This window comes from Conger conger, chromosome 7, assembly GCF_963514075.1.
Source record: "Conger conger chromosome 7, fConCon1.1, whole genome shotgun sequence".
Classification (NCBI taxonomy): domain Eukaryota; kingdom Metazoa; phylum Chordata; class Actinopteri; order Anguilliformes; family Congridae; genus Conger; species Conger conger.
This window is the reverse complement of record NC_083766.1, coordinates 5,595,061-5,620,582: the sequence shown is the minus strand read 5'-3', so window position 1 is coordinate 5,620,582 and position 25,522 is coordinate 5,595,061. Positions and strand designations below refer to the sequence as shown.

The 25,522-nt window shown below is 43.3% G+C and overlaps 2 protein-coding genes across 3 annotated transcripts; both read right to left on the bottom strand.

Annotated features, from left to right (window-relative positions):
- Positions 1 to 227: 227 nt before the first annotated feature.
- On the bottom strand, positions 228 to 8,177 carry LOC133134032 (protein FAM76B-like). Of its 2 annotated transcripts, none has more exons than XM_061250396.1 (10): positions 7,833 to 8,177; positions 6,795 to 6,859; positions 6,638 to 6,692; positions 6,278 to 6,433; positions 5,353 to 5,561; positions 4,740 to 4,790; positions 3,181 to 3,258; positions 2,888 to 3,023; positions 2,118 to 2,219; positions 228 to 1,552 (listed from the first exon to the last, which is right to left on the bottom strand). In XM_061250396.1, exons 1-10 carry the CDS (start codon positions 7,917 to 7,919, stop codon positions 1,463 to 1,465), a joined length of 1,029 nt encoding a protein of 342 aa, XP_061106380.1. In that variant the 5' UTR covers positions 7,920 to 8,177; the 3' UTR covers positions 228 to 1,462. The 2 variants fall into 2 exon arrangements, with proteins under 2 accessions (XP_061106380.1, XP_061106381.1); XM_061250397.1 differs by having other exon boundaries at positions 2,888 to 3,020.
- A 900-nt stretch (positions 8,178 to 9,077) lies between these two features.
- Positions 9,078 to 19,053, bottom strand: mtmr2 (myotubularin related protein 2). Its single transcript, XM_061249866.1, has 16 exons — positions 18,828 to 19,053; positions 17,755 to 17,857; positions 17,602 to 17,625; positions 17,357 to 17,429; positions 17,001 to 17,095; positions 16,769 to 16,873; positions 16,359 to 16,463; positions 16,188 to 16,271; positions 15,823 to 15,972; positions 15,481 to 15,669; positions 14,901 to 15,086; positions 14,288 to 14,494; positions 13,598 to 13,690; positions 13,386 to 13,499; positions 12,783 to 12,959; positions 9,078 to 12,320 (listed from the first exon to the last, which is right to left on the bottom strand). The coding sequence occupies exons 1-16, from the start codon at positions 18,905 to 18,907 to the stop codon at positions 12,156 to 12,158; spliced, it is 1,950 nt and encodes a 649-aa protein (XP_061105850.1). The 5' UTR covers positions 18,908 to 19,053; the 3' UTR covers positions 9,078 to 12,155.
- Positions 19,054 to 25,522: the final 6,469 nt, after the last annotated feature.

The window sequence follows — 25,522 nt, the reverse complement described above, 5'->3', positions numbered from 1 at the left end:
GGTGTGTCCGGGCCTTTATGGACATGCCACTGTCAAACAGCACTTTGATCGAGCGATGCGTGGACATTTTAACATAAATCTTCACAGTATCATTTCAATCACTTCTTCAGGTAGGTAAAGCACAAGTGTAAATCACAAAGATTATACGAGCGTAGCGCAGAACTGACAGTGTAGAACAGGGTGAATCATCTTCACTGGTGCAAAACATAAAATAGAAACAAGCTGGATCATTTCACCATGTTTAATATTTCTGAAACATCAGTTTTGAAAAGGAAAAAAAAGAAAAAGTACAAAAGTAGAGGTATGAGCCTGCTTTAGGTACAGCCCCATACTCCACATACCTGTAAAAAGTCAAGTAGATGTTTTTAAAAGTATATTGTTCGGTACGATAATTGCCTTACATATATTTACTAGGAACCGATACAAGTAACAAGTATTAAATACACAAAGGCCTTAACCGTCAAAATCTTTACACTTGATTCTGGAAATTCGTCTAAAAATGAGGGTACAGTAGATGAGACCACAGAGTCAGTCTTCCGGCGGAGAGTCATGCAGGGAAACGGTGCGTTCCACCACGGCCACGCGAGGGGTCCGCACCAAACCCTCCTCCTCCGCCACTCCGGCTCCACGCTTGCATACAGGATACCGTGAACACAGGCCCCCAGAGTCCGTTCACGGTCAGACCAATCAGAAACTCAGTTGTATACAATAGCTACTAAAAATGTGCAGTTGAAAACACAATGGAAAAAAATAAAAATAATAGAAATACAAATAAAAATGTGCATCAACATGCAGGATATGTGGAGGTGTATTAAAATGCAGAATAGCCTAGTAGGCAATAAAAATAAGTGTTCTGGAACCCGGGGTGTTGACAGATTCACCCACCCCCCCGTCTCAAGAGTCCACACCACCTCAAGCTTTCCTCACAGCGCAGCAAACATTTCTCCGGTCTGCAGAAGGAGCCTCAGAAAAGGGTGATGAGTGAATGAAAAAAATTATTTTTCACCGCAAAGTCACACTAGAGAAGGCTCCAACTCGACACCATGGTTTCATCAGCATGCTGTGACCGGGTACCACGTTACGCAACATCCCATCTGCAGACAAGAGCAAGAGCCTGCTTGATCACCGGAGTGAACGCGGTGTGGTGTGTGTGCGCGCGCGTGTGTGTGTGAGAGAGAGAAGAGAAAGCGAAAGAGAGAATAGGTGTAAAAGATGTGCCTGCGGTGAATGTGGGGGGGGGGGGGTATTAAAAGTATTCATGATTGAAGTTCATGTCTCCTGCAATTCTTTCAAATACAAAAAAAAAAAAAAACACTAATCAAAATGGAGGAAAGCAGTAAAAAAATAAATACGTTCTCAAGAGGGGTTCAGTGTTAAACAGAGAACCGTTTTTGCTCCGTTCAAGGTTGGTGTTTGGGGGAGGGTGGGTGGTTCGGGTGGAGGTACGGTCATGCCAGCGAGTTTACGACGACAGCAGTGAGCTCCCAGACTTGTCGAACTTCTTGCCTTTAGACAGGGCGGCCACTTGCTTCAGCAGCTCTCTGTTCTTGGTCTACGGCAGGAAGACGGGGAGGGGGGCACGTCACACCGAATCTCAACACAATCCGTCAGAACAGAAAGAATCACAATGCAGACGAACCCCACCCAAATTACACTCAGAGGGAGCGTTTCTCCCGTGACTCATTCCACTCTCTCTGACGCATCGTCTGTTAACCTCCACTTAACCGCGGTCGTCCCACTGAGAGCCAAAACCTTTGTCAAGGGATACCTGACTAAGAAAGGCAGCAGCAGCGCATAAAATTACAGACGATATAAAAACATGAAATGGAACATAATATCGTACATCCAAAGCAAATGAGGGGGAGAGTGACAGTACAAGAGAGAGGGAGAGAGAGAGCAGGAAAACAGCACACTGAACGAAGCAGACAGAGGAAAAACAAACAATCTTTTTCCATTTTACTGCGCCCCGGATCGACCGGCTGAATAGTTTAAACCCAAACGGGAGTAATCTGTAGAGGGGCTGTGGCCCCCCGAGTGCCTGGCCAATGTTCTCTGATCCCTTTTCCACCAGAACACAGGCCCGTGACCCCGTGTGGAGAGAGGCCTCCAGCACTGACCTGCTGCTGCTCCACCGCCTCCTTGTGCGCCTTCTCCATGTTGTTCATCTTCACTCTCATGTTGGACTCCTGGTACTGGAAGTCAGCCTTCAGCTCCGTCAGCTGGGAAGCAAGCCGGAAAAAAAATATTTTTAACGCGAGCCGCTTTCTGCTTTGGCAGGCGTGAGGCTCGGCTGGAGCATGCAAGGCCTTGGTGGAGATGATGCGCTCAATATGAAATGGGGGAGAAGAGGAATTTCTTTTTTTTTTCTTATAAAAAGTACAGTACAGGGTAGTGATTAACTGCACTGCATCATTATGACATTACATTAATGGCATTTGACAGACGCTCTTATCCCGAGCGATATACAGTTGATTAGACTAAGCAGGAGACAATCCTCCCCTGGAGCAATGCAGGGTTAAGGGCCTTGCTCAAGGGCCCAACGGCTGTGCGGATCTTATTGTGCTACATCGGGATTAGAACCACCAACCTTGTGGGTCGCAGTCATTTACCCTGACCACTACGCTACAGGCTGCGCTACAGGCCACATTGTGTCGTAGTCCTATTTACATTTAGCTGCCGTTAAAATGCATTTAGCCAAAGCGCCTTACAGTTGATTAGACTAAGCAGCTGACGGCTGTGATTTATGGTTACATCAGGGATCGAACCACCGACCTCGCGGGTCCCATTCATGTTCCCTAACCACTACTGTTTGGGGGATCGTCTTATCTTATTGAGCAGGAGCAGTGCCTGAGTTTTTGTGCCGTTTCACAGCATATTCATCACATACCTTCCTGTCCTTCTCCAGGATAGTTTGATCCCTCTGCTGAAGAAGTCTTTTCAAAGACATCACTTCCTCCTTCAACTGACTTATCAGGATGAAGTTGTCTGTCCCCCCAGAGTCCATGGACTGCGTGATGGAGCTGCTACAGACAAAGAAAGTGAAGGTGAGAAACCGAAAGGATGAAGAGAGGGAAGCCATGAAGGAGAACCGTCACCCAAACTTACACCACAACACTTCCACAACGTCACTGCCAAAAATCGACAACTTTCTCTTCAACAGGCCCAAGAGAAAACACACACCTGTCTCCATTTGACGGCTTTGAGTCCAGTTTGGGTTTCTTCTTTGGGGTGTCATTCTGTATCGAAGATGATTTATGGCTGAATAAAGAAAAAAAAAAATCGAAGATGCCAGTGATCAACCAAACAGGTGCCCGAGATAAGAGTGAAATTTTCTACCCATTTCAAGAATAAAGAGAATGTGAAAACATAGCAGAACTTAAAAAACAGCATGCAGAGCTCTAAAGCACAAAGTACCGTCTTGTTGATTGTGCAGGACTACAGCCCTCATAACTCAATCATTTCAAGAAACAAAATCCTCCCACACACAATTTACTCAGATTTGAATTATTGATGTTTCGGTCTGAGACCTCTCAAAAATATCTTACTTGAACACATGACAGATATGACACACTGCCATCCGGTTTGAGGTTTGTCACTGACACAATAGGCACTACATTATAATCCTGGCCCACATGCTGGAATATCTGATATTATTCATTAATTAATTCATTATCTTAACCCGCTTATCCTGAACAGGGTCGCAGGGGGGCTGGAGCCTATCTCAGCATACATTGGGCGAAAGGCAGGAATACACCCTGGACAGGTCGCCAGTCCATCACAGGGCACACACACCATTCACTCACACACTCATACCTACGGGCAATTTAGACTCGCCAATCAGCCTAACCTGCATGTCTTTGGACTGTGGGAGGAAACCGGAGTACCCGGAGGAAACCCACACGAACATGGGGAGAACATGCAAACTCCACACAGAGAGGCCCCGGCCGACAGGGATTCGAACCCAGGACCGCCTTGCTGTGAGGCGGCAGTGCTACCCACTGCACCATCCGTGCCGCCTCTGATATTATCTGAATGTGAATGCTGTCCCCCTACTGTAGAACAACAGCTAAAATGCCAATGTTCATGCAATGATGAAATACTTTTCAAAACACACTTCGCAAAATTTCATTTGCAAATACATGTCTCAAAGTAGTTTTCTAAAATCTATGCAAAACACTGCAATGTTGCGCAACTTATTTTTTTCTGACTAAACAAATAAAGGCTCTTGATCAAGAGGAAACAGGATTCAGTTAAATGGAGAAATGTCTATTTGTTTAAAGTATGTGTGATAATTCTCATTTAAAATTTGCCAACACTGCATTGAATAAATTATAGATTTAATCATCAAAATGCTTTTACTGTGGTACTTATTTTACACTGTACACAACAGTGACATTTCAGAGAGTGTACGCAGGGCAAGAATCAGGAAAGCGAAACGTTTGTGTTGTAAGGGCGAAAACTCTTAAGTGAAAAACAGTGTGACAGCACAGCCAGTTCCTCTTACCTGTGATTGGCCTGTTCCCTTGCGAACAGTCATTTTATGAACCACACGTGCATGTGTTAGGACTATTGTCATTGGCCATAAAAGTACTGGCAAAGACGAAAACACACTTGACAGGGAAAGAGGACCATTCTAAAAATGTTTTTAAACTTTTTCCATGGTACCATAGCAGGGGTACAAAAGCACATCGACTGTGGAGCAATTGTAACTACGGACATCTCGGCTGCTGCAGGCTCACCTCTGCTTCCACAGTCCTGGCTCCTGCTCCGGACTGAGGCTGCTACTGAGTCTGCAGCACACAGAACAGAACCAGGCACAACAATCACACACGTGCACACGCGCAACCACACAGGTTAAGCAGGAGCGTCGAGATATTTTTTTACCAAAAAAGCTAAAATCATGTTACATTTGAGATTAGACATTTGCTAAAGTACAGAGAATAGGCAGAGGTTCACAGATGAAGAAGTGTCAACATTCAGTTTGGTGACAAGGGTGAACTTCAGGGTTCCGGAAAAAAAAACACACAGAAAGTATTGGGGTTCGGGGAGTGTAGATCAAAGTAGCGACTAGGGCGGGGATGTCTACAACCTTGGTCTTGGAGAGGCACAGGTTCGTCTGGTTTTTGTTGTTACGCTACCCTTAAAAATCACACACCGTTAATTCACTTCACTTCACTACTTGGGTCAGAGTTGCTGATTCTAAAGGTGAAAACAAATACCAGCTCGTGGGGCTCTCCAGGACAAGGGTCGCAGAGCCCTGGACCAGAGAAAGAGCAGGGATAGGGGAAACAATAAAGAGGATTCAGGGAAAATGCCGAGTACACAGCGCAATCCAACGGGAGAAGGGCGTACTTGTTCTGCGAGCTGCTGTGCCGGTGTTGATGTGGGTGATGGTGATGATGGTTGTGATGGTGGTGGTGGTGTCTGGAGTGGTGCTCCTTCTCACTGAGGGAAGACGAGTTGGAGTGGGAGGAGCCCAGTCCCTTCCTCTGCTCCTTGGTCTTCTGCAGGACACGACGGTACGACAGCGTGCAGAGCCAACACAGCAGCTTCCCGTCCACCTAAGAACAACCGCAAATAAAGCGAATAAAGCTTACGTTACACGGCATTACATTCATGGCATTTGGCAGACGCTCTTATCCAGAGCGACGTACGGTTGATTAGACCAAGCAGGAGACATTCCTCCACTGGAGCAATGCAGGGTTTAAGGGCCTTGCTCAAGGGCCCGACGGCTGTGCGGATCTCATTGTGGCCACACCGGGGATAGAACCGGCGACCTTGCGTGTCCCAGTCGTGTACCTTAACCACTATGCTACAGGCCGCCAAGTGTGTACAACTTGTGCACTGGGATTACATATCTAACCGAAAGGCTTAATGGGAGGCTCATTGGGTAAAGGTACGACGATGAGGTGCAGGGGTGAGCCTGTGCCAGTGCCAACTGTGGCCAGTAGCTCTGTAGGCCAAAGCACAATTGTGTAGAGGGCCGCCCAGTGTATAAGTTCAGTCGGTGAGGCGTCCATGTTTCATCACTATCTAGCCACTCCCACTGGGCAATCGGGCACCCTGTGGACGGCATAGAAGGTGCATATGAATGGCACCCCTCCAGCTCCTTTTGGAGTAGAACTACAGTTGTCTACACCCTCTGAAATCACCAGTGGGGTTCATGCAGGCAGTTGCCAATTCCAAATTAGGCAGCAAATTTTTTTTTTTTTTTTAAGAAAAAAAAAAGGAAAATACCCAACTGGACACCCAAATGACCATTCAAGTGCACCAGTACCTTCCTCCTGCCCTCCTCCTTGCGGTCGAAGGCACACTGCTGCTTGCACTGCTCACAGGTTTGCGGGGGGCCATACTTCTTCTCAGAGTTGGTGCAACGCTGACACTTGGTGCCAATGAACGCCGCTATGATATTGCAGTATTGGCACGGCTTGGGCTGTGGAAAACAGGGATTATATCAAAAATAATCCCGACAGGCAGCTATCAACGAAGATCAATTAATTACTACACAGGACGCACAAAATTGGAGGAGCACTTAAAACTCGTCAGAGTCAATCACAGTTCCACCAGCCTGACAGTATGTTTGTGTGCGCGTGGTATACTGTATATGACGTAAGGAATAAATAAAATGTGCTTTTACCGTTCCGAACTGCTTGACATTCTGAGCGCACTTCTTGCAAATGGTGTTGGTTTTGCTGTTTAAAAGGAATAGAAAAATAGCTTAGAGCATTACACGACAGCTCGGTATTGGGTAAAGTATAACCACGCCAGAGAAGATTCTAATCACCCGGTCTTACCTCTCCTGCTGGAATTCGGACCGACAGTATGTACACTTCACCATAGGGTGTGCTATCCGACACTCCTGTATTGACACAAAACAAATGGGAACAAATGGGGAAAAAATGCTATCGTTCGTGAGTTCATCAAAAGCACGCGTCTACAGCAGCTTCTAAAATGTTCGCTTCATTTACAGAACGAGGAACCGTTTAAACGAATACAAAGCACAGGGAACGTTGTGATCACACATCCCCCACCGCACCAATACTTCACACTGCCATCACACTGCCATCACAGTGACTTGAGTTACTTGCTGAGATTATTTTGCTTCGTCTGTTTTTGCATTGTGTGGCTCACCCTCAATAGCATTATCAGCCAAGTTACATAATATCCATCAAGACATAGGACACCTCACGCACTACTGAAATGTCCTTGTATCCCGTTTTTGACGTTGAGAGGAAGAGTCAATGGGCCAACTAAAGCCAGACTACAGCCACTTCATAAAAAAAAAAAGATAATCGGCTAATTAAAATGGCTCAAACAAAATGTGAATTAGTCATATCTGTAGTTATATAAAACAGAATTTGCTCTAAAATGGCCATCTAGCCACACGTGTGCTTACCTACCCATCTAGGTGAGTTAGTAACACTAGCTGACATAATCTAGGCAACTAGCTAACAGTTCACTCGAATATTCAACAATAGCGATGTTTCCAACAGGTAAGTTACAATCGTAGACGGTGAATCAAGCTTAGTAATAGTAGATCGGTTAATCGCAAACACACGTTACTGTACTGAACTGTCGGGTGGTATTTGCACTTGTGGTCTCTGCTTTTGTGTTGTTGTGTTCACACTTCAAGTGAAAAGATTACATAACCTGCCGGAGCCCTTGGTTAGCTGGGCTAGCTAACATTTTAGCTAACGTTGTTGTGTCTGTGGGGCACCGTGAGTACAGGCACAGATGTACTTGAGGAAACACTCATCCCCGGCGCCGCGTGAAACACACACGGAGGTTCTCGTAACATTCACACGATTTTGTCTTTCGACACATTTCCAAACCTTGCACAGCTGCTGTCCTTGTGATAGCTCCTCAAACGGATATCGCTGATTGCACTTCGTACAGGCGTACAGGGCAGTTGTTGCCATTCTGATCGACAATAAAAAATAAAATAAAATGACTACGGCTAACCAACAAACTAGCTAGCAAGCTATATGTGCACGCTAAAAAAGACAGAAAATCTAAAAAAAATGTATCATCGAAATGCAGATGGATAATTCACTGGCAGTCTAAAACTGTATGGCTGAAAACATTTGTCTCATATCCTCAACATATTCCATTAAAATCGAAATCCAGTGTACAAAATAAGAGTTTTCACGTCTTCCCTGCTTTCTCCTTTTCTTTCCTTTTTCTATTTCTTTTTTCTTTTTGTTTCCGCGTCGTCAATCGCACCGGAAGGAAGCAGCTGAGAACCAATCACAGCTAATGACCGACAGGCGGGAAGTTACATTTTTGAATTATACACACCAATCAGAGTGAACTATGCTCCCTTTAAGAGTTGTATGGCCCAATTTCTTTCTTTTCTTGACATAAATTAGCCAACGTGGACGTCTTTACAATGCTCGACCTCCTTATGGGGAAAAAAAGAGACTAAATAAGATTTGTTGAAATCAGGTAAGTTTGAAGACCCACCCCCCAGAATATAATAGTCTCCATATATTCACTATATCTCCACTTTTATACATGCACTGTATGCATTTTTAAAATGCAGAAGTATTTGTTGGTCTACTTTTTTTTTTTTTACTATGCCACTGTATTCTATTAGCTGTCATCAAAAGGCAGATGATCCATCAAGTATAATTCTGCACTGTCCTCAAAAATTATACTCCTGTTTGCACCATAAATATGGCCATTAATAAATGAAATGGGGTGTACATTCTCATCCCAGAAATGAATGTCTGGATGGCACGGGATGCATGTTGTTCTGACTGACTGCAAGATTTGAGATAATGAGTCTCCCCCCTTCTGGACTATCCCATGAGATGATATAAATTGTGAGAAGGCTAGATTGCTAGGGCTGTGCAGGCATGCTGTATGTATGAAGTCTAGAACACTGTTCAAGTAAAGGACTTTCCGTCAATGTTACATCTGACCCCAAGTGCAGGACTTAGCCCTGTGTACTAATGTTACCAAAACCAGAAAATCCAGAATACATTTCTAATCACAGAACAACACATAACAATTAAGAAGGAACTGTTTTGTACTGAACAACTGAACCAGGCAAATTAATCAATCTGAAATGAAAATGTTTTCAAAATGGCTTTATTTAAGACATACGGTTGAACAAAATAACTATTCAACAACACCATTTAGGAATGGACATGTTAAGTGGAATAAAGAATGCTGGAATTCAGATAAAGTTTCCCTGGCACCTGGAGGGATGGCAACTCCGATGACAAACAGAGGAGTCTTAATACATCCCTGATGAATTCTGATTAAGGGTAAAAAAAACACGTATCTGGCCTTTTTTGTCCAACTGGGATCCAGTCAAAGATAAACAAGAAATGGCAACAAGAGTTTATGAATCCTTCCCAAGTATGCAAGTTCAGAATAAGAATAAACCTATGATTCTTGGCTATTATTCAGTCTGAGAGGGAGGAGGGAAACCTTGTAGCTGTGTAAAAGTGTAGCTTTCTAAAACAGTAGAAAATTATTGTCAGATTAGTTTGACATTTAGTCTGACATTAAGATTAACCATCTAACATACATTTAAAACCATATTAATTTGTTATACTGCCACACTCTTAATGTAAGTTATAGGTACAATATACTATGACTGCATATCTGTATTTTACTGGTTCAACTGAGACTGTAAGGTAGACTGAATATCTGGCTACTGAAACATATGCAGAATAACTTTTCTTCTCTACTATCTGTTAATAAATATGAGACTAGAGTTTAAATGCTGAGATTATATAAACAATTTATGAAACCCGACATGGTAAACACTGACACTGAAATTTTTTTTATACAGTACTTAAGGTTCTTCTGACCGAGCCATAAAAGCAAGTCACTTTCTATTGCAGAAGTAGTTATGTTGGTAATGTGAGGGTCACATTTACACATTTTAAATCATTTTGGAGAAAGGCCTACATTATTACAATACAAGCATTGCAGCCAGGCAACATTTTGGGGGTAACAAAAATGAAAAGTGCTGCAAAATGTATCATTGATTATGGTGGCAGTGGTGTATCGGCATCATTCTAGTTCTCTCTCGGTCCTTTAATCAATTTAAACACTTATTTTAAGCAACATACCATCATTACCAAATATAGTCCTAGCCTATGAATTTAAAAAAGCTGAGTTAGACTCATATTATTAACATTGTACTGACCTATACAGAACTGTGTGTGATTGGTGACCATAGGTCACATGGTATGGCAGCCAATTCCTTATATTGCTTGCCGTGCTCCCAGTTGCTTGCAACTTCTAGTTAATAATTATGATACATTTCCTCAGTGCAAAACAGCTAATCTATGCATCTTAGACTCCTTCAAAATGACTCTACAATGAGAGCATTTACATCTAAATAGCATTTTCTTGTGTAGTTCTCTCAGACCACGACGGTCAACTTATAAGGGTGGTGTGGGTGGGGAAAAATGCCTCTCTTTCCATGAGACATTTTTGAACCTGCCACACAGCCAATCTTCCCACTGATTGCACTGTGGGGTTTGCCAAAGACATTGTATTAACTGGCAAGATACTGCACTGTACTGCTTCCAGTTTCTGCCAAATAATTTGTATGACGTTTGCCCTCTGTATCTCGATTTGCATATATTAATGAGCAGTCGGGCCTGGAATGTATTTCTATTCAGAATGGATTCTCCATTACAAAGATTCTACTCATGTACTGCTAGCGAATATAATCGATCAAGCAGTAGACTCTCTCAGTGCAACTGGATATTCATGAGCACCTGCCTTCACCAGACCTGTACGGTGGCAAAGCAGGTACAGAACTCAATAGGAATGGGAACAAAATGTATTCCGGTGTGTCATAGTGTCAACCTCAAATCCAAGCATCTCACAGGTAAGGACAAACATGGTCCCATAACATTCTATCCTATTTGATTACGGATAAATATTCTGGAATTTTTCAGTAGTAGAAAATATCCATCTGAAAGGCGAAAAATGTGTGCACTTTTCAGCTGAAACCAACCTGACGAGGTGGTGGCCTGTAAATGACTTTAAATATGCAGAATAAAGCACACGCACACACACGGCTGACAGCTTTGAGCCTTTAGTCCCAGCTTCCACTATTACTATGGAAGAATAAATATTAGTAATACTACCAATGCATATATATGTATATACAGTGCCCTCCATAATGTTTGGGACAATTATGTCTTGTTGTTCCTCTGATTTGCCACAATTTTAGATCAGGGATCATGCAATTAACATGTGGACACTCAGATTTTATTAAAGCATATTTTTTATACATTTTGGTTTCACCATGTAGAAATTACAGCGGTGTTTATATATAGTCTCCCCATTTCCGGGCACCATAATGTTTGGGACACGTGGCTTCATAAGTGTTTGTAATTGGTGTGTTGAATTGCCTCCTTGACGCAGCTATAAGAGTTCTCAGCACCTAGTCCTTCCTCTAGTCTTTCAATCATCTTTGGAAACTATTATTGCTGTTTATCAACATGGGGACCAAAGTTGTGCCAATGAAAGTCAAAGGAGTTATTAGGAGATGGCTGAAGATGGAAACAAGAATAAAATAGTCGGCCAAACCTTAGGCTGACCAAAATGTCCGGAACATAATGAAGAAGATTGAGAGTGAGCATACTAATCGCAAAGTCTGGTAGGCCAAGGAAGAATTCTCTCCATAATAAATAGGGGGACTATGTATAAACACTGATGTAATTAAGAAAAAGGGAATTTTTATACAATGTGCATTTTTTCTATTACAAATATCAAATCAGAATACAGAGGCAAATAAATAAATGATGAATCTTTGTCCCAAACATTATTGAGGACAGTGTATATGGAAGTATTGGGTGGTGTTGTTATTATTATCATAACAACAACTAACTGCGTAATGAAGCTTAGGGTAAAGACTTTGCCTTACCTCTCACATCCACAGAGCTATCAGGAGTGAAACTACAGGCTACAGTGCCAGGCTTTCTGTGGCATTAAGTGAATGAACCTCGAGTTCAGACTTGCACTCTGGACGCAGGCTCTCTCGGAGCGGTGGGATTTCCGTCCCCATGATGGAAGGCAGAGGGGCTTCACCCTGAACGGTGCAGTCTTACTTGTCAGAGCAAATTTACGGAGGAGGTCCCCTGGGTGCCAGCCCCCCCCCTCCCCCTGTCCCTGTCCCGTCACACGAAGGTCTGCACGGGAGTGACGGAGCGCGTGGGAGACCCCGCCCTTTCGGAGGAGGACGAGAGCGAGCGATTGGTCACCTCCCGCTGCAGCTCCTCCACCCTCTTCTGTAGCTCCGCCCGCTTGGCTAGCAGCTCCTTGTATCGTTGGTGCAGGGGTTCCTGGTTAAAATAATAATAATAAACCAAGTAAAACCTCAGCATTGCTCAATAGCTTATTGTCAGTTAAAGGTACAATAGGTAAGATGCGTGTTAAAACATTGCTACAAGACCATTGTAAATCCCTTCCTATCACTGATGAAGGCTCACTGACATGTTGACTCACCCTCTGCCCGTGTTTATAGTCCTTAAATTCAGGTTTCAAAATATACAGTTGACGGCCCGACACCAAAACATTGTAGAACTGTACAATAATTCAAGCTCATTGGTTCTACTTGCCACAGCCAATGGCGTTTCAACGTCAGCGTGTTTACAGAGAAAGGGGAGGGATAAACAGCGTTGTGGTCTGAAGGCGTTTGTTGCTGCTATTCCTCTCTTGACCGTTAAGGAGTCCGAAATCACCTATAGTACCTTTGACACAGCTAGCCTGCCCGCTCGATTGACCGGACCACAGTTTGGGCTCACCTGGGGCCTCATGCGGGGGTTCCAGCGGATGTAATACCCCACCCAGAGCTCCAGGTGCCGCATGCTGACCACAGGGAAGAGCACGTGGTTGGAGTAGTTGACGTACAGGGGGTTGGTGAAATCATCCAGCTGGCTGTTTATGTAAGACCACAGCGCGACCGTCCTCTTTGGCAATTCCTGGAAAAACCGTAAAAAACAGGGCTGTAAAACGTGTTTTACAGTGTCTGATAAACAGGACAATATTTCAGCATGAAAAGAGAACAACCTTCTTGTAAAGCGCATGGTTGCCTTATAAACACGTAGGACAAGCTTTTTGTTTTTTTATTATGCAGTTTTGCAGTGGTATTATCTAGAACAGCATGCAAGCGGTTCAACAAGTAACAAGAGCTATCAAACAATATAAAATGTGATGCTTTAAATGAAATTGTTCAAAGTTTAATTGTCTGACTATTTAGCCTTGGGTTAGGCTTGTATTTAAAAAGTAGATCCACACATTTTGCAGGTAGTAAAGCAAAACTGCAAACATCTTGAACACATTATTAATATGAATATTCATATAATTAAATGTAATGCTAGTGTATAACAGGAGGAAGGTGCTCTTACATCCTTTACTCTATGCTGCTCGCTGTTACCCAGGAAGGTCCCGAAAAGGCAGCTGTAGAGGTGGTCCAAGATGGTGATCAAGAAGTACTCATTGAATTCAAAGGCTGCCGGGAACTACAAGCAAAAACATCCAAACACAAAAGTGCTTACAGCGTCACATAGCGTGTAAAGGGTTTGTGAAAAGCATCCCTGGTTGTGCCGTGGTGCCCTACCTGCCGGGTCATCTGCCACACGCAGTCAATGAACTGCACGAAGATGGGGGAGCGGTCCGCATCCGTGTGGTTCTTATCCCCATGGCCAATCCTCTGTAAGGGACAAGGTCACATGACAGATCTCACAGATGTTTGTGGTACCATATTGAATTGCTAGTATTGTTTTACTCAGTACAGTGACTGCACTAGATAATGGCTTACACCCTGCGGAAGGGGGGCCTCCTTAGACCAAAATAATTCCTTTTACAGTATAGCATATTATACTTACCGAAAGACCATGAACATAATTCCATTTACAAACACTGCAGACAGCATTGCCATTAAGTGTTTTGATTTTGGTTTTGTTTGAAAAACAGAAGGGTTTCAACTGGATAATTATATAATGTGTCTTATTTGCTGCAACATAACCATGGTTATGACAGGGAAAAAGAAACACAAATCCACTAAATAAATAAATAAAAAATAAATCACATCGACTCACTGAACACAAAGGTAAAGAGATGACTAAAAGTAACTAAAACTGACAAGGACTGTTGGAGAAGGTCAAATTACACACCAACAGGAAATGGGAAGCAGCCTATGACTTATGGAAACGCTCACGTGACCTAAAACAGGAAGCAGTGAGCTGCCAAGGTCGGTTAGGTGCGGTGACATCAGGAAGTGGCGGGCTGTGGGTAAAGGGAGGCGTACCAGTTGGAAGCGATGGCCGAAGCTCAGCCACTCTTTCTCCAGGAGGACCTGGAAGCCGCGCACGGTGCGGAAGTAGCCGTCCAGCATCAGCATGGCGAGGGACGTGAGCTGTGCCGTGCGGTCCCAGCCGTCGCTGCAGTGCACCACCGCCGACGTCTTCCCGGACTCCACCTTGTCTGCGATACGCAGCGCCCCCGCCAGGATCAGCTACACGGGGGGCAGACCGGTTAGCTAACCAGGCAAAACTTTGGGAAGTTTCGAGTTCTTTTAAAACTAGCCGAAAAACTGCCCCTTCATTTTCAAGCATCAAGTCATTACATTACATTGCATTGCATGTCATTTGGCTGGCGCTTTTATCCGAAGCGACTGACAGTTGATTAGACTAAGCAGGAGACAATCCTCCCCTGGAGCAATGCAGGGTTAAGGGCCTTGCTCAAGGGCCCAACGGCTGTGCGGATCTTATAGTGGCTACAGGCCGCCCTGTTAACAATGTTAAATCAGTAAACTGTTGTCTTTTCTCCCCAGTACAAAATCAGCCACTAATAACAGAATTAATCTCCTCCCCTTTCTTCTTGTGCTCCTCCTTATCCCTCCCAAGCCCATCTGCCCTCACCTTTATGTGTTCTAACCAATGGGTGGACTCCAGGTTTGACAGCCAATGGGATTCCTCAATGTTAGGGTACACCACTTCCTTCAGCTTTCGCAGTGACTCACGCATCACATGGATGTTGTGTATGTCCAGGAATACCAGTTCTGCATTCTGATATGCATCCTCGCTCTCATACCCACCCCCTTTCATCTGCAAGAGGTTTACATTACATTACATTATTGGCATTTGGCAGACACTCTTATCCAGAGCGAAGTACAGTTGATTAGACAATCAGGAGACAATCCTCCCCTGGAGCAATGCAGGGTTAAGGGCCTTGCTCAAGGGCCCAATGGCTATGCGGATCTTATTGTGGCTACAGCGGGGCTTGAACCACCAACCTTCTGGGTCCCAGTCATGTACCTTAGTCACTAGGCTACAGGCTGCCCAAAGCAACCAGGTTTCCCCTGAGGTTCCGACACAACAAATAAATAACTTCTGACAATGTGTAAACCATGTCTACACATGCATTAGCCTACATGCACACAGCTGGCCATACTCAAACAAATGTTGAAGTATAAAAGGAAAGAACAGCTGGGGAACTTGCCTTGTTTGCTGCAGCATTGACACTGGGCCTTGCATCAAAGATGAAGAGCTTGTGGGACTGGGCATTAGCGTCCATGATGGCCTGCAGGTACTTCTCGTCCTCCTTGCTACGTTTGCCATTGACGCCCACCATGGGCTGGCTGCAGCGTGTCACTGTGGCCTGGCTCTCTGGGTGGATCCAGGAGAGCACCTGGGGACCAGGGAAAAACCCTCAGTCACATGACCGATACTGTTCCTGACAGGGGAGGAGCCACTGCCCCACAGGCCAAGAAGATGTAACGTAAAAAAAAAAATGGCACTGTACCCAACTGCGTGAGTGTAAATATCTGGAGTGGGCACTTACTGGAATTCTACCCTTGGCTCTGAAGGCTGCCACCCTCTTCAGCTCCTCATCAGGAATGTTCACAGGCACCACCAGGGTGGCAGGGTAGGTGTCACACAACTCATACTGGTCATTTACCTTGGTGATTCTCCAGCTTTCATTGGGTAGGCCCTGCCATAGCAACCACACACATAGCACGAGCAAATCCCTCAGAATGTGCGCACACACACACATGCTTTCAGGACCTTACATGCACACATGGTGAAAACCTCTAAAAACACCACCCTCAAGGCGACACTGTGCCACACAGATTATACAAAAGCAGCATGCTTAACACCACAGAATATCAGGGGAAAAAGGGGAGGGGAGGCCAGAGGTATGCTCACCTGTCTCTTGTATTCTGAGAGAGCATCATATACCTTCCAGCCGTTCTCTGGGAAAACCTGCCCATATTCAAAGGCAAATATTTGCTGGAACACAAACCAAAACAAGAATGAGTAGCAGAACACAACAGGGTAAACGTTAGCCACAGAGGAACAACCACGGAGGTGTCTTACCATGCCATTGGAGACAGGGAATGCATATTTCATCAAAACCTCAAATATGGACTTTTTAAGTGAGTCTTCTGGCTGTTTATGTGCAAAACGAAGATTCCGGACATCCTGAGAAGAGAGAGTTTGACTGGTTACATGACAAAATAAGTGCATCAGCACATGCTGTCAATCTGTGAGGGGTTTTGTTTAACATTGTGACTGTTTGAAAAATAGTTTTAATATTCCTGACAACATGGCAGTACTAGCAGAAATGAAGCCTCCAGATCAGGCTCTGGTATCAGTCAGGGTCATAAAGTTGAGATCTTTTGGTCTTGAAACTTCAGTTTCAAGCAAAAAACAGTTGAATCTTGAACTATCAGAGCATGACTGACAGGTTCTCCATATAAAGACAGTCTGACGTTACCCATGCTCACCTTGCACACCAGACCGTAGGACACCTCTCCACGGCTCGAGGCACCGCCAATCTTCTCTACCCGACTGATCACACCCAGAGGAATGTCCAGGACAAAGGCCGGGTCCTGGGAACCCAGACAGCGTTCATCAAAACCGGCCTTTGATACCAATACAATTCAATCCATACAAAAAGCATTTATAAAAAGTAATATCCTTAAGACCAAATTTAGACAGCTGATGTCATAAGCATACCCTGTCCGTGCATTTGAAGAATAGTCTGTAGTTGGTGACTGTCACAGTCCCTCTGATGGCACCAAGAAAGGGGCAGATATAAGTGACCTCTTTGGCTGTTCAGAAGGAAAAAAAAACTTGGAAGGCAGTACTGCAATTTCACTTATGTTTAATGTAGGCAGGAAGTTCCCTTCTGCAGCACCGAGCACCAAGCACTGCTCAGACAGTAAAACTGCAGCACCTAAACTGTCAAATGACAGCACATGTACGTAGCTCTGGATAAAAGCGTCTGCCAAATGCCATTAATGTAATGTAATGTAATGAACTGTAATGTAATGTAATGTAATGTAATGTAATGAGTCCACTGGATGACTTACCTGTGTCCTGAACAGTCTCCTTTGGAAGCAATTGCGGTTCTTCTTGAGCAAGTTTATTAGCATCCCTAATGAACTAGAGAACAAAAAGTATTCACCCACAAAGCCAATAAACACACTTATACAGCTTAAAGTAACATCACATAACCACACTGAAGGGGCCTCTGAAAAGTTATTAAGGCACAGCACTTTTAGGCATCTCACTTTTGCTCACAAATTTTTTTTTTTTGAATTCCATAAAACACTACCTTGGCATCTCCTTTAGTCCTGCTCTGTGGAAGAAAGAAAGAACAGTGACATTCAGGATAACCATAACAATAATGGATGGTCAATTCGTCTTATTACTGCAGTTAGATGTTGCCCTTTCTAATGTTTAGTGATGCTGATGGCTAGGTACCCACCCGTAGCTCCGGGGAGAACTCTGTGGAAGTAGACACAGAGTCTGATGAGAAAGCGGAGGGGGCCTTGGCGTGCGACGATCGGTCAGATCGAGAGGTGGAAGTACTACACGGACGATTTGAACAAGGACATATCAGGTGGTAAAATGACAGTAAACTGTCGCTAAACAACACAACACCACCAACACATATGGCAGAAGAACATTGGTCCAATGCAGGGACATCCCATCTTTTTTTCTTTATCCCAGGACTAAGACGCTTGATTTTACTTATTCGTTTGGTCGTTTGATTCGTTTGAAAACTACGATTCGGTAATTCGTTGAAAATTCGTCATGGGCTAAAATAAATACTTGCGCCCACATCGAACCTTTCCTGGAAAATCTGACACCCCTATTGTAGTGGTATATTAAAACTATTATCTGCAACAAAATGATACAGTTCGCTAACAATGTTAGACAGTTAACCAGCTGACAAACGAGACCGAATTATTTTATCTAGGCTACAATAGCTCGTCTATTTCCACTCTAAACTCCTCGAGTAACGTTAGTCAACATTACAGAGAAACGATGTTATAGCTAGCCTAACTAGCTAATACAGCTAGCCTAACACAACTTAGCCTAACGACGTTACTGTGAAATTAAATGACCGGTTAGGCTAGCTCACAAGTATACGACTCGTCACCTAACGATACATCACGCGTTCACTGACATTAGCCTAACTTTACGCATTCAAAGTTAATTCAAGTAACTGGAAACAATGTCTGTATTGTGTTCATGGTGTTCCGCGTTTCGAAAGAATGTGAATAGCAAAACCAAAACCTATGTAATCCATCAGCTACCTTGCTACTCATTTTTAACTATCTGGGAAGTTGGATCTGTGGCTAGCTAATCAGAATGCTCGACAAACTAGGTATACATCTTGAGGTTTTTCTTCTTAGAGATTCTTCACATTTAATGCTAGTACAAGAAACGAATCACAGTAAACGAGTTTCTTCGAACCCCTGTTGATAAACTTTAAGCCAACTAAGTTAGCGAGCTAGTGCTATAGCCAAATACTACAAGCGAGCTAAACCCCACCTGGACAGCGAATCCACACTTGGCTGTCTGGAAGAGGACTGTTTCGACCCAAGACTGTCAATGCTTCCACTCTTCTCCATTTTTAACACTCCAGTCCAGTTTCCAGTTTCAGGTATCCCAGCAATGTGCGGTGTGAACAGATAGCAACTGTATAAAAACCGTTTCGATTCCAAACAGTGGGGCACTGGTCTAATCAGGGACAGGAAGCTGCCATCTTTTCCCAGCGTTCCCGATTAACAGGGGTGTGGTTTGTTTTCGTCCTGTTCCAGCTTTGTGGGGGGCACAACGGATGCAACTGTACAAACAGATCTTGTATCATCGACAGTAAAAGAAAACCACCGATAAACCCTTCCAATTTATGTAGGAGGCGTTTAATCCAAGCTCACCAGAGGATTGTTTTTCTGTTTTTCCTCATTTCAAGAAACCATGGACATCCCCTTGCAAATAACCTTAATCGTGCTGTGGTAACCGCTGGATTGTTTTAGCACACATACACACATGAATTAATCATGACGGAGGACAGGATACTAAGTAACATAATGACACATATGCAATGAGCTACATAGGTCTACTTATCTGAACTTCATCATGGCTCTTCTTTATCAACCTTAGATACTAAATGAGTCATGGTCATCAGGCCCAGAGCTTTAAACATGCATGGCAGCAATTATCTACAAGACAGTCGTCACTATTAAAACTGAGATCAATTGTCGTAACGTCTTAGCATTGTCATTATCACTCTGCACAATAAATACTGTTAAAATAATTAGTATAGTAGATCCTTTTTGTGGGAATTGTGGATCACCTAACAACTTCATGAAGCCTGGGGCCAGCACCCCCAACCCATCTGATTGAGGAAGGGCAACTAGTGGCGCCAGAAGTTAACTTCAAATTACAACTAAGATATTTGTGTGAATTGTGTGAAAACATGTTGTGGTTTTTCACACTTGATCAGGTCAACTTTGTTATTTTTTTAAACCAAAGTTTTGTCTCTCTTCTTGCTTGGAGGGCAGTTATGGCAAGCAGTTTTAACATTTAATCATTTTTCTTGACATCAAAATCTTGATATCAGAGAGGAAAGATTGTTTTTAGCTAGGAAGTATGTAGGCTAGTTGGTTAGCTATCAGCTAGTGAGCCAGTATAGTACTAGCAAGCATCAGTAATCAGGACACCCTACCAAACCAAACCCATAGAATGATGCATTTGCTACAAAACGAACAGTTTGTAAAGCATACTTAGATGTCTTTGGTCAGTGCGTAAAAGAGAACACCTGTTTTCGTGGGAATGCCTTCCACCTAGCTCAGCTAGCTAGCTAATGAGCCAACCAATCTTCTGACATGTTCCTAAAAAATCAAAATATCCCAACACTCTAAAATAAACTGCCAACAGGAGAATGTTTGTCACGTCAGAAAAGGACTACTTGACCAAGGATGGTTTATGGATGGTGTCTGAGAACTACGTTGATTTATTGATGGCAGACCAAGACAGGGCAATGATATCCGCAAACTCCGGAATCACGATGCCCAAACCAGGGTTGACAACGCAACCGTTGAGCAACAGTTATTATTTCTAGAGGAAATGGTTTGAGTCACTCCTGAACAAGAGCGCAACCGTTGCTTTGTCGAGGACCCGGCCCTAGGCCCTCCTGATGAGAGATTGACAGAAGATGGGTTAGGCAGGAATGCATTGTTAACCCCTCGCACACGCCAATGGGGTAGGAGTAAAAGCTCCCGTAAGAGGAGAAGTATATGGTACAAGATAAATGTACAACCGTATATGGATACTGAGGAGTCTGAAGTCAGAGGACTTAGATTCAGGGTTTTAGAGAGCAAGGCTAAAGGCCTGACTGAGGCCATGCGTAGAATGTGTTCTAGCATGACCATGGAAGATGCTGAACACGCAGAACGGAAAATTGGAGACCCAGGGAGTTTTGCATTCAAGGAGACGATAGATGTGATAACATACTTGGTTGACACGTGTGGGCTGGCTCCTACAGGGGAGGAGCACGAGGCCTGGTTAAAGAAACAGGATGAGAAAGACAATGAAGATAATTGGGAAATCAAAGAGCAGGAGGAGATTGAAAAATGTAAAAGAGATAAGGAAAATGGCAAGGACGTCAATACCAAAAGAAAATTAAGAGGCTTCAAGGGCCTTCCTGATGATAACACAAATAATTTATCGAATAGATTCAAAGGACTGACTATAGAGGAGTTAAATGATGAATTACACTCAGCTATTAGCTGGATGTCCTTTGTAGATCCCTTAAGGCGCCACAAAAAGGGGCACCTGAAGAGGGTGTTGAGATGGTGGCGGGCTTTAACGTCTGGCTTGCAGCTTGTACCCAGTTTCACTTCTGGCCAGCTCATTCACAGTGTGCGGCGAGATGTCAACAGGCCAAGGTTGCAAGACTTGTCAGTGATCTCCAGCCAATTATACCACAAGTGGCAGAAATGTTGGATCGATCAGACATTTTGTTCACATAGCGACACTTTGGTCATCTTGTGGACGATGCCAATATTGCTGGAATCAGCAGGTGCTGTCTACACTACCTTCCGATTGCAGCTATTTGCCTGAGAGTGACTTTGGGACAGGCCGCAGGATCTGGATTGAGCCTGTTTCGAGCACCCACGCTTTCTGTGGCCTCTACTTGGACGCATGGGCTCCACCCATCCGTGCAATACGACTCGTGGGAACCAACCCGTACTTTGGTTTTTCGACGAGACCTGCAGGAGGTGCGCTCTACACAATTCAAGCAAGTGTTTCAGGGTCGGAGTCCCCTGACATGTCTGTAGTACCAGGAGTTCAGGACGTCTGGGTTGCGGGCGGAAAACGAGCGCTGTGGGCAGCACCAACATCTCAGCCCGCAGTTCCTGTTCCGCAGTGCACGAGAGAGACCCCCATACGGCATGCGATGTCTGCTTTTGGCCCGGGAGATCCCGGTTACGGATCAGTCCCTGTGGATGCCCCTCTCACCGGGAGTAGCCCATCCATAAGGGAACGACCTCCACTACGCACATCAGAGACCTTGAAGCACCGTGTCTTAGAGGCTAGGCCCAAACGCTCCCCCCACTGGCGGTTATAATGGGTGGTGTCTCAGAACAACAAAAAACACCGCGTCACGATTCGCCTATGCAAGCATTTAACGTCAGGTCCATAAGTTCCACCTCTGGCTTTGCCGGACCCTACCAAGGAGATCCACACTAGACCATTACATCGCATCACATTATTGGCATTTGGCAGACGCTCTTATCCCGAGCGACGTACAGTTGATTAGACTAAGCAGGAGACAATCCTCCCCTGGAGCAATGCAGGGTTAAGGGCCTTGCTCAAGGGCCCAACGGCTGTGCGGATCTTATTGTGGCTACACCGGGATTAGAACCACCCACCAACCTTCAGGCTCCTAGTCAATTACCTTAACCACTACGCTACAGGCCGCCCCTACCGGTAAGTATGGGTCGTGGAGTCTCTCAGTCTTGTAAATGGCTGGATGAAGACACAGAAGGGACTAGTGACTAGTGGATTACTAAGGATGAGCATTTCCCACAAAACTGGAGTTATGCTACACAATGCTAACTAATGAACCGTGTTATTTGAAAATTAAATTACATTACACTGTAAATTCATATTATGAGGGCTCAATATGACCAAACGTATGCAATATCACGACATTAAATTTGTGAAATTTATTCACAGAAAAAAATGTTTTGCTTAGTTGCTTTGTTCATTTTGTCCTCAGTCATTTGGGCACAGTATACACACACTCACACTTTACGAAAGGAACAGAACATTTATAAATAGACATAATGAGACATTTATCTGACTTGTTGTTTTTGCTTTCCACTATCACAGAGAAATAAAACATTGATTTATCTGGTAAAGTCCTTGGTATGTTAATTAAATGTTATATTCAGTGTGAATTTGTGAACTGTAATTTAGGATCTTAATTGGCAAATGTCTGGACATCCCTGAAAATCTGTTTCCCTTGCACTTTTGGAATGTACAAAATTCCACAACACAATCAAACTGAGAAAATTGAAATCACACTTCACAATAAGGTTGCATGAATTTGCATTAATTAATTAAAAATAATTAATTAATCATTTTAAAAAATGAATTGATGTGCAAATACATTAAACCTAAAAGAAACTTTTCATTAGTTAATGTATTTGTTAATGAATAACTACTGTATTAGTTACATGAATATTTAAACATGAGCAAACCATATGATAAAATTATAATTAGTTAACCATTAAGAAATACTTTTAACAATATGAATTGGCATTAACTAATGTAGTTGGTAACATGAATACATGATGTTCAGATATAAACAGAGCTGTACAGATTAACCTCTCAGTAGTCAGTTATTAAAGACATTAGTTATTGCCAATTCATGGAACCTTACTTTAAGTAAACTTAAGCCTTGTGTGGAAATGAAAAAGTTTTTGAAAAACATCAATATTCCCGATATACAGTGGGCTCCAGAATTATCAAATTATTTATTTATATCCCCCCCCCCCCCCCCCAATAGTTTGGAGGTATCTCACCTTGTCATTGGCAAATCTCCAACCCTGTCTAACCCTTAAATCTAGTCAAATGTACTTATTTGATCAGTACCTCTTTGTTATGTCCTCTACCCCCTCAAGCCTTATTTCTACTTCTGCGTCAAATCTACGCGTAGCCGGGTTCCCTATGCCGAAGACTATGGTGTAGCCTGACGCGCACCTCCCCAGAAATGTAACTACGCCTCTGCGTAGCTTACGGCGTACGGCGCACGGCGTAGATTCGACGCAGAAGTATAAATCCGGCTTCATTCCAGTTCCCCACACCTTGTTTCTCCACCCACCAGATCAATCACCACCCCTCCCAACTTCCAGTGATGTGTTTTCAGTCACTGTGTCCACTGAGGGACAGGGTAGCTTAGTGGTTAAAGTACATGACTGGGACCCGCCTGCAAGGTTGGCGGTTCAATCCCCGGTGTAGCCATTGGGCCCCTAACCCTGCATTGCTCCAGGGAAGGATTGTCTCCTGCTTAATCTAAGCGTACTGTAAGTCGCTTTGGATAAAAGAGTTTGCCTAATGACATGTAATGGGTATAAGTATTAACATTCTTCCTGAGTTGTTGGATTTACCTATTACCTATTTGAAATAAATATATCCCTGCATTTATTTTCTACTGACTAACATAGATGAATTTAATTCCACAGAGGCAACCAGATTGTCAGCCAAAATAGCCTGATACTTGATGGAATCCATTATAGCATTGATCTTAACCAGTGCCCCTGGGCCTCTGGAATTAAAACAGCCACAAAACATCACTGACCTACCACCATATTTCCCCATGGGTATGAGGTACTCTCTGTTTCAATGCCGAATATGCTGGTGCTGTCTCTGCTGTAAATGAATGCTTGATTTTGGTTGGTTCCATTTAAACATGAACAAAGTACAGCATTTTTCACATGTTGGTACTTTGGGTTTCTCAATAATTATATTGTTCTTTGTTTTTAATTATTTTAATTGCCAGTGGAGAGTGCCAAGTATTCTGGAGCCCATTGTAATTAGTGAGATAAGACTGAGAGAAATGAAAGAAAGACATTTTGACATTTGGCACTGGTTAATTATCTGCACAGTTCAGATGAAGTCTGAAACATTATTCATACAATGGCCTTCCCTTTCTGGTAGGAGTGGTAAACACATCCAAATGTATTTCTTAAAAACAAATGTACAAATACTGGACTAGAGTATCCGACCGACCCTCTGCAGTTAATATGTTGCCTTAATAAAACGGCAGTAAACAAGATTGTAAGTATCCATACAATGATTAAAACCCACAGTGAGGGATATTCAAGATTTTCTGCATTTGATTTCAAGGACACCCAACGTTGTTCTCTGAGATACATACTCATAACACATGGAATATACCAAACTGGATCTGCAATTGTTTAAATGCCAATCGTATGTAAATCCCATTTTTGAAAGGAGTCTCAGTTAAAGTGCTTCAAGACAGTACTTCTTTGCAACATGTACAAAGCATTAAAGGCTGACAGTTACCGACAAATGTAAGCCCCTTCATTTAAAGTGTTGAAAGAGAGTGGGTGCCCATGAGGTCAGTGGAGGGTAAAGCAGAAACAGGTACCTGGATTCACTGCACAGTCCCTTCTCCTAATAAGATGCTGAAGACACTGAATACAAGACACAGCAAATGTATTTGATTCACGTTTCTCTCATATCTGTGTCTTGTACTAAATCGCATACGTGGCTTGTCCTTAATGTGAAGATAAGGTGGTTTGTTATGACTGAATGGATCCAATGTAAGTATTTATAGAGGTGCCAGAAGACATCCCTTCGAGAAATATCTGCCAAAATTTTAGATGAAAACAACTATATGTCAGAATATATTTCAAATATTGTAAATAATTGCATTATTGACACTTTCATATATGAATTATGATAATTAGATTAGATGCATAAAATATGTTTTTAGTGCATGCAGAACCACTTGTATGAAAGTGGCAATAATTAATATGTAATATCTGACAAATATTTTGACATATAATCATATATATTTCTTGTATTTGCATTTCTTATTTAAACATATATTGGCATTACTACTTAACTGACTATGGCCTGTGTTCATAACACACTAATCATCACATAGTTATAAGAGCACTAGTAATTACACTGCATGAGCAAAATCA

Bases quoted from the DNA above. Each gene is read 5' to 3' on its own strand.
- LOC133134032 (XM_061250396.1), bottom strand. From the start codon at position 7,919: ATGGCAACAACTGCCCTGTACGCCTGTACGAAGTGCAATCAGCGATAT. The intron at 6,434-6,637 runs GTAAAAGCACAT...TGTTTTCCACAG, and splicing joins ATGTCAAGCAGTTCGGAACG to CCCAAGCCGTGCCAATACTG. The intron at 4,791-5,352 runs GTACGCCCTTCT...TGTGTGCTGCAG, and splicing joins CACAGCAGCTCGCAGAACAA to ACTCAGTAGCAGCCTCAGTC.
- mtmr2 (XM_061249866.1), bottom strand. From the start codon at position 18,907: ATGGAGAAGAGTGGAAGCATTGACAGTCTTGGGTCGAAACAGTCCTCT. The intron at 17,626-17,754 runs GTGGGTACCTAG...TTTCTTCCACAG, and splicing joins AGTTCTCCCCGGAGCTACGG to AGCAGGACTAAAGGAGATGC. The intron at 13,500-13,597 runs GTAGGGCACCAC...TTTTGCTTGTAG, and splicing joins TGTGGCAGATGACCCGGCAG to TTCCCGGCAGCCTTTGAATT.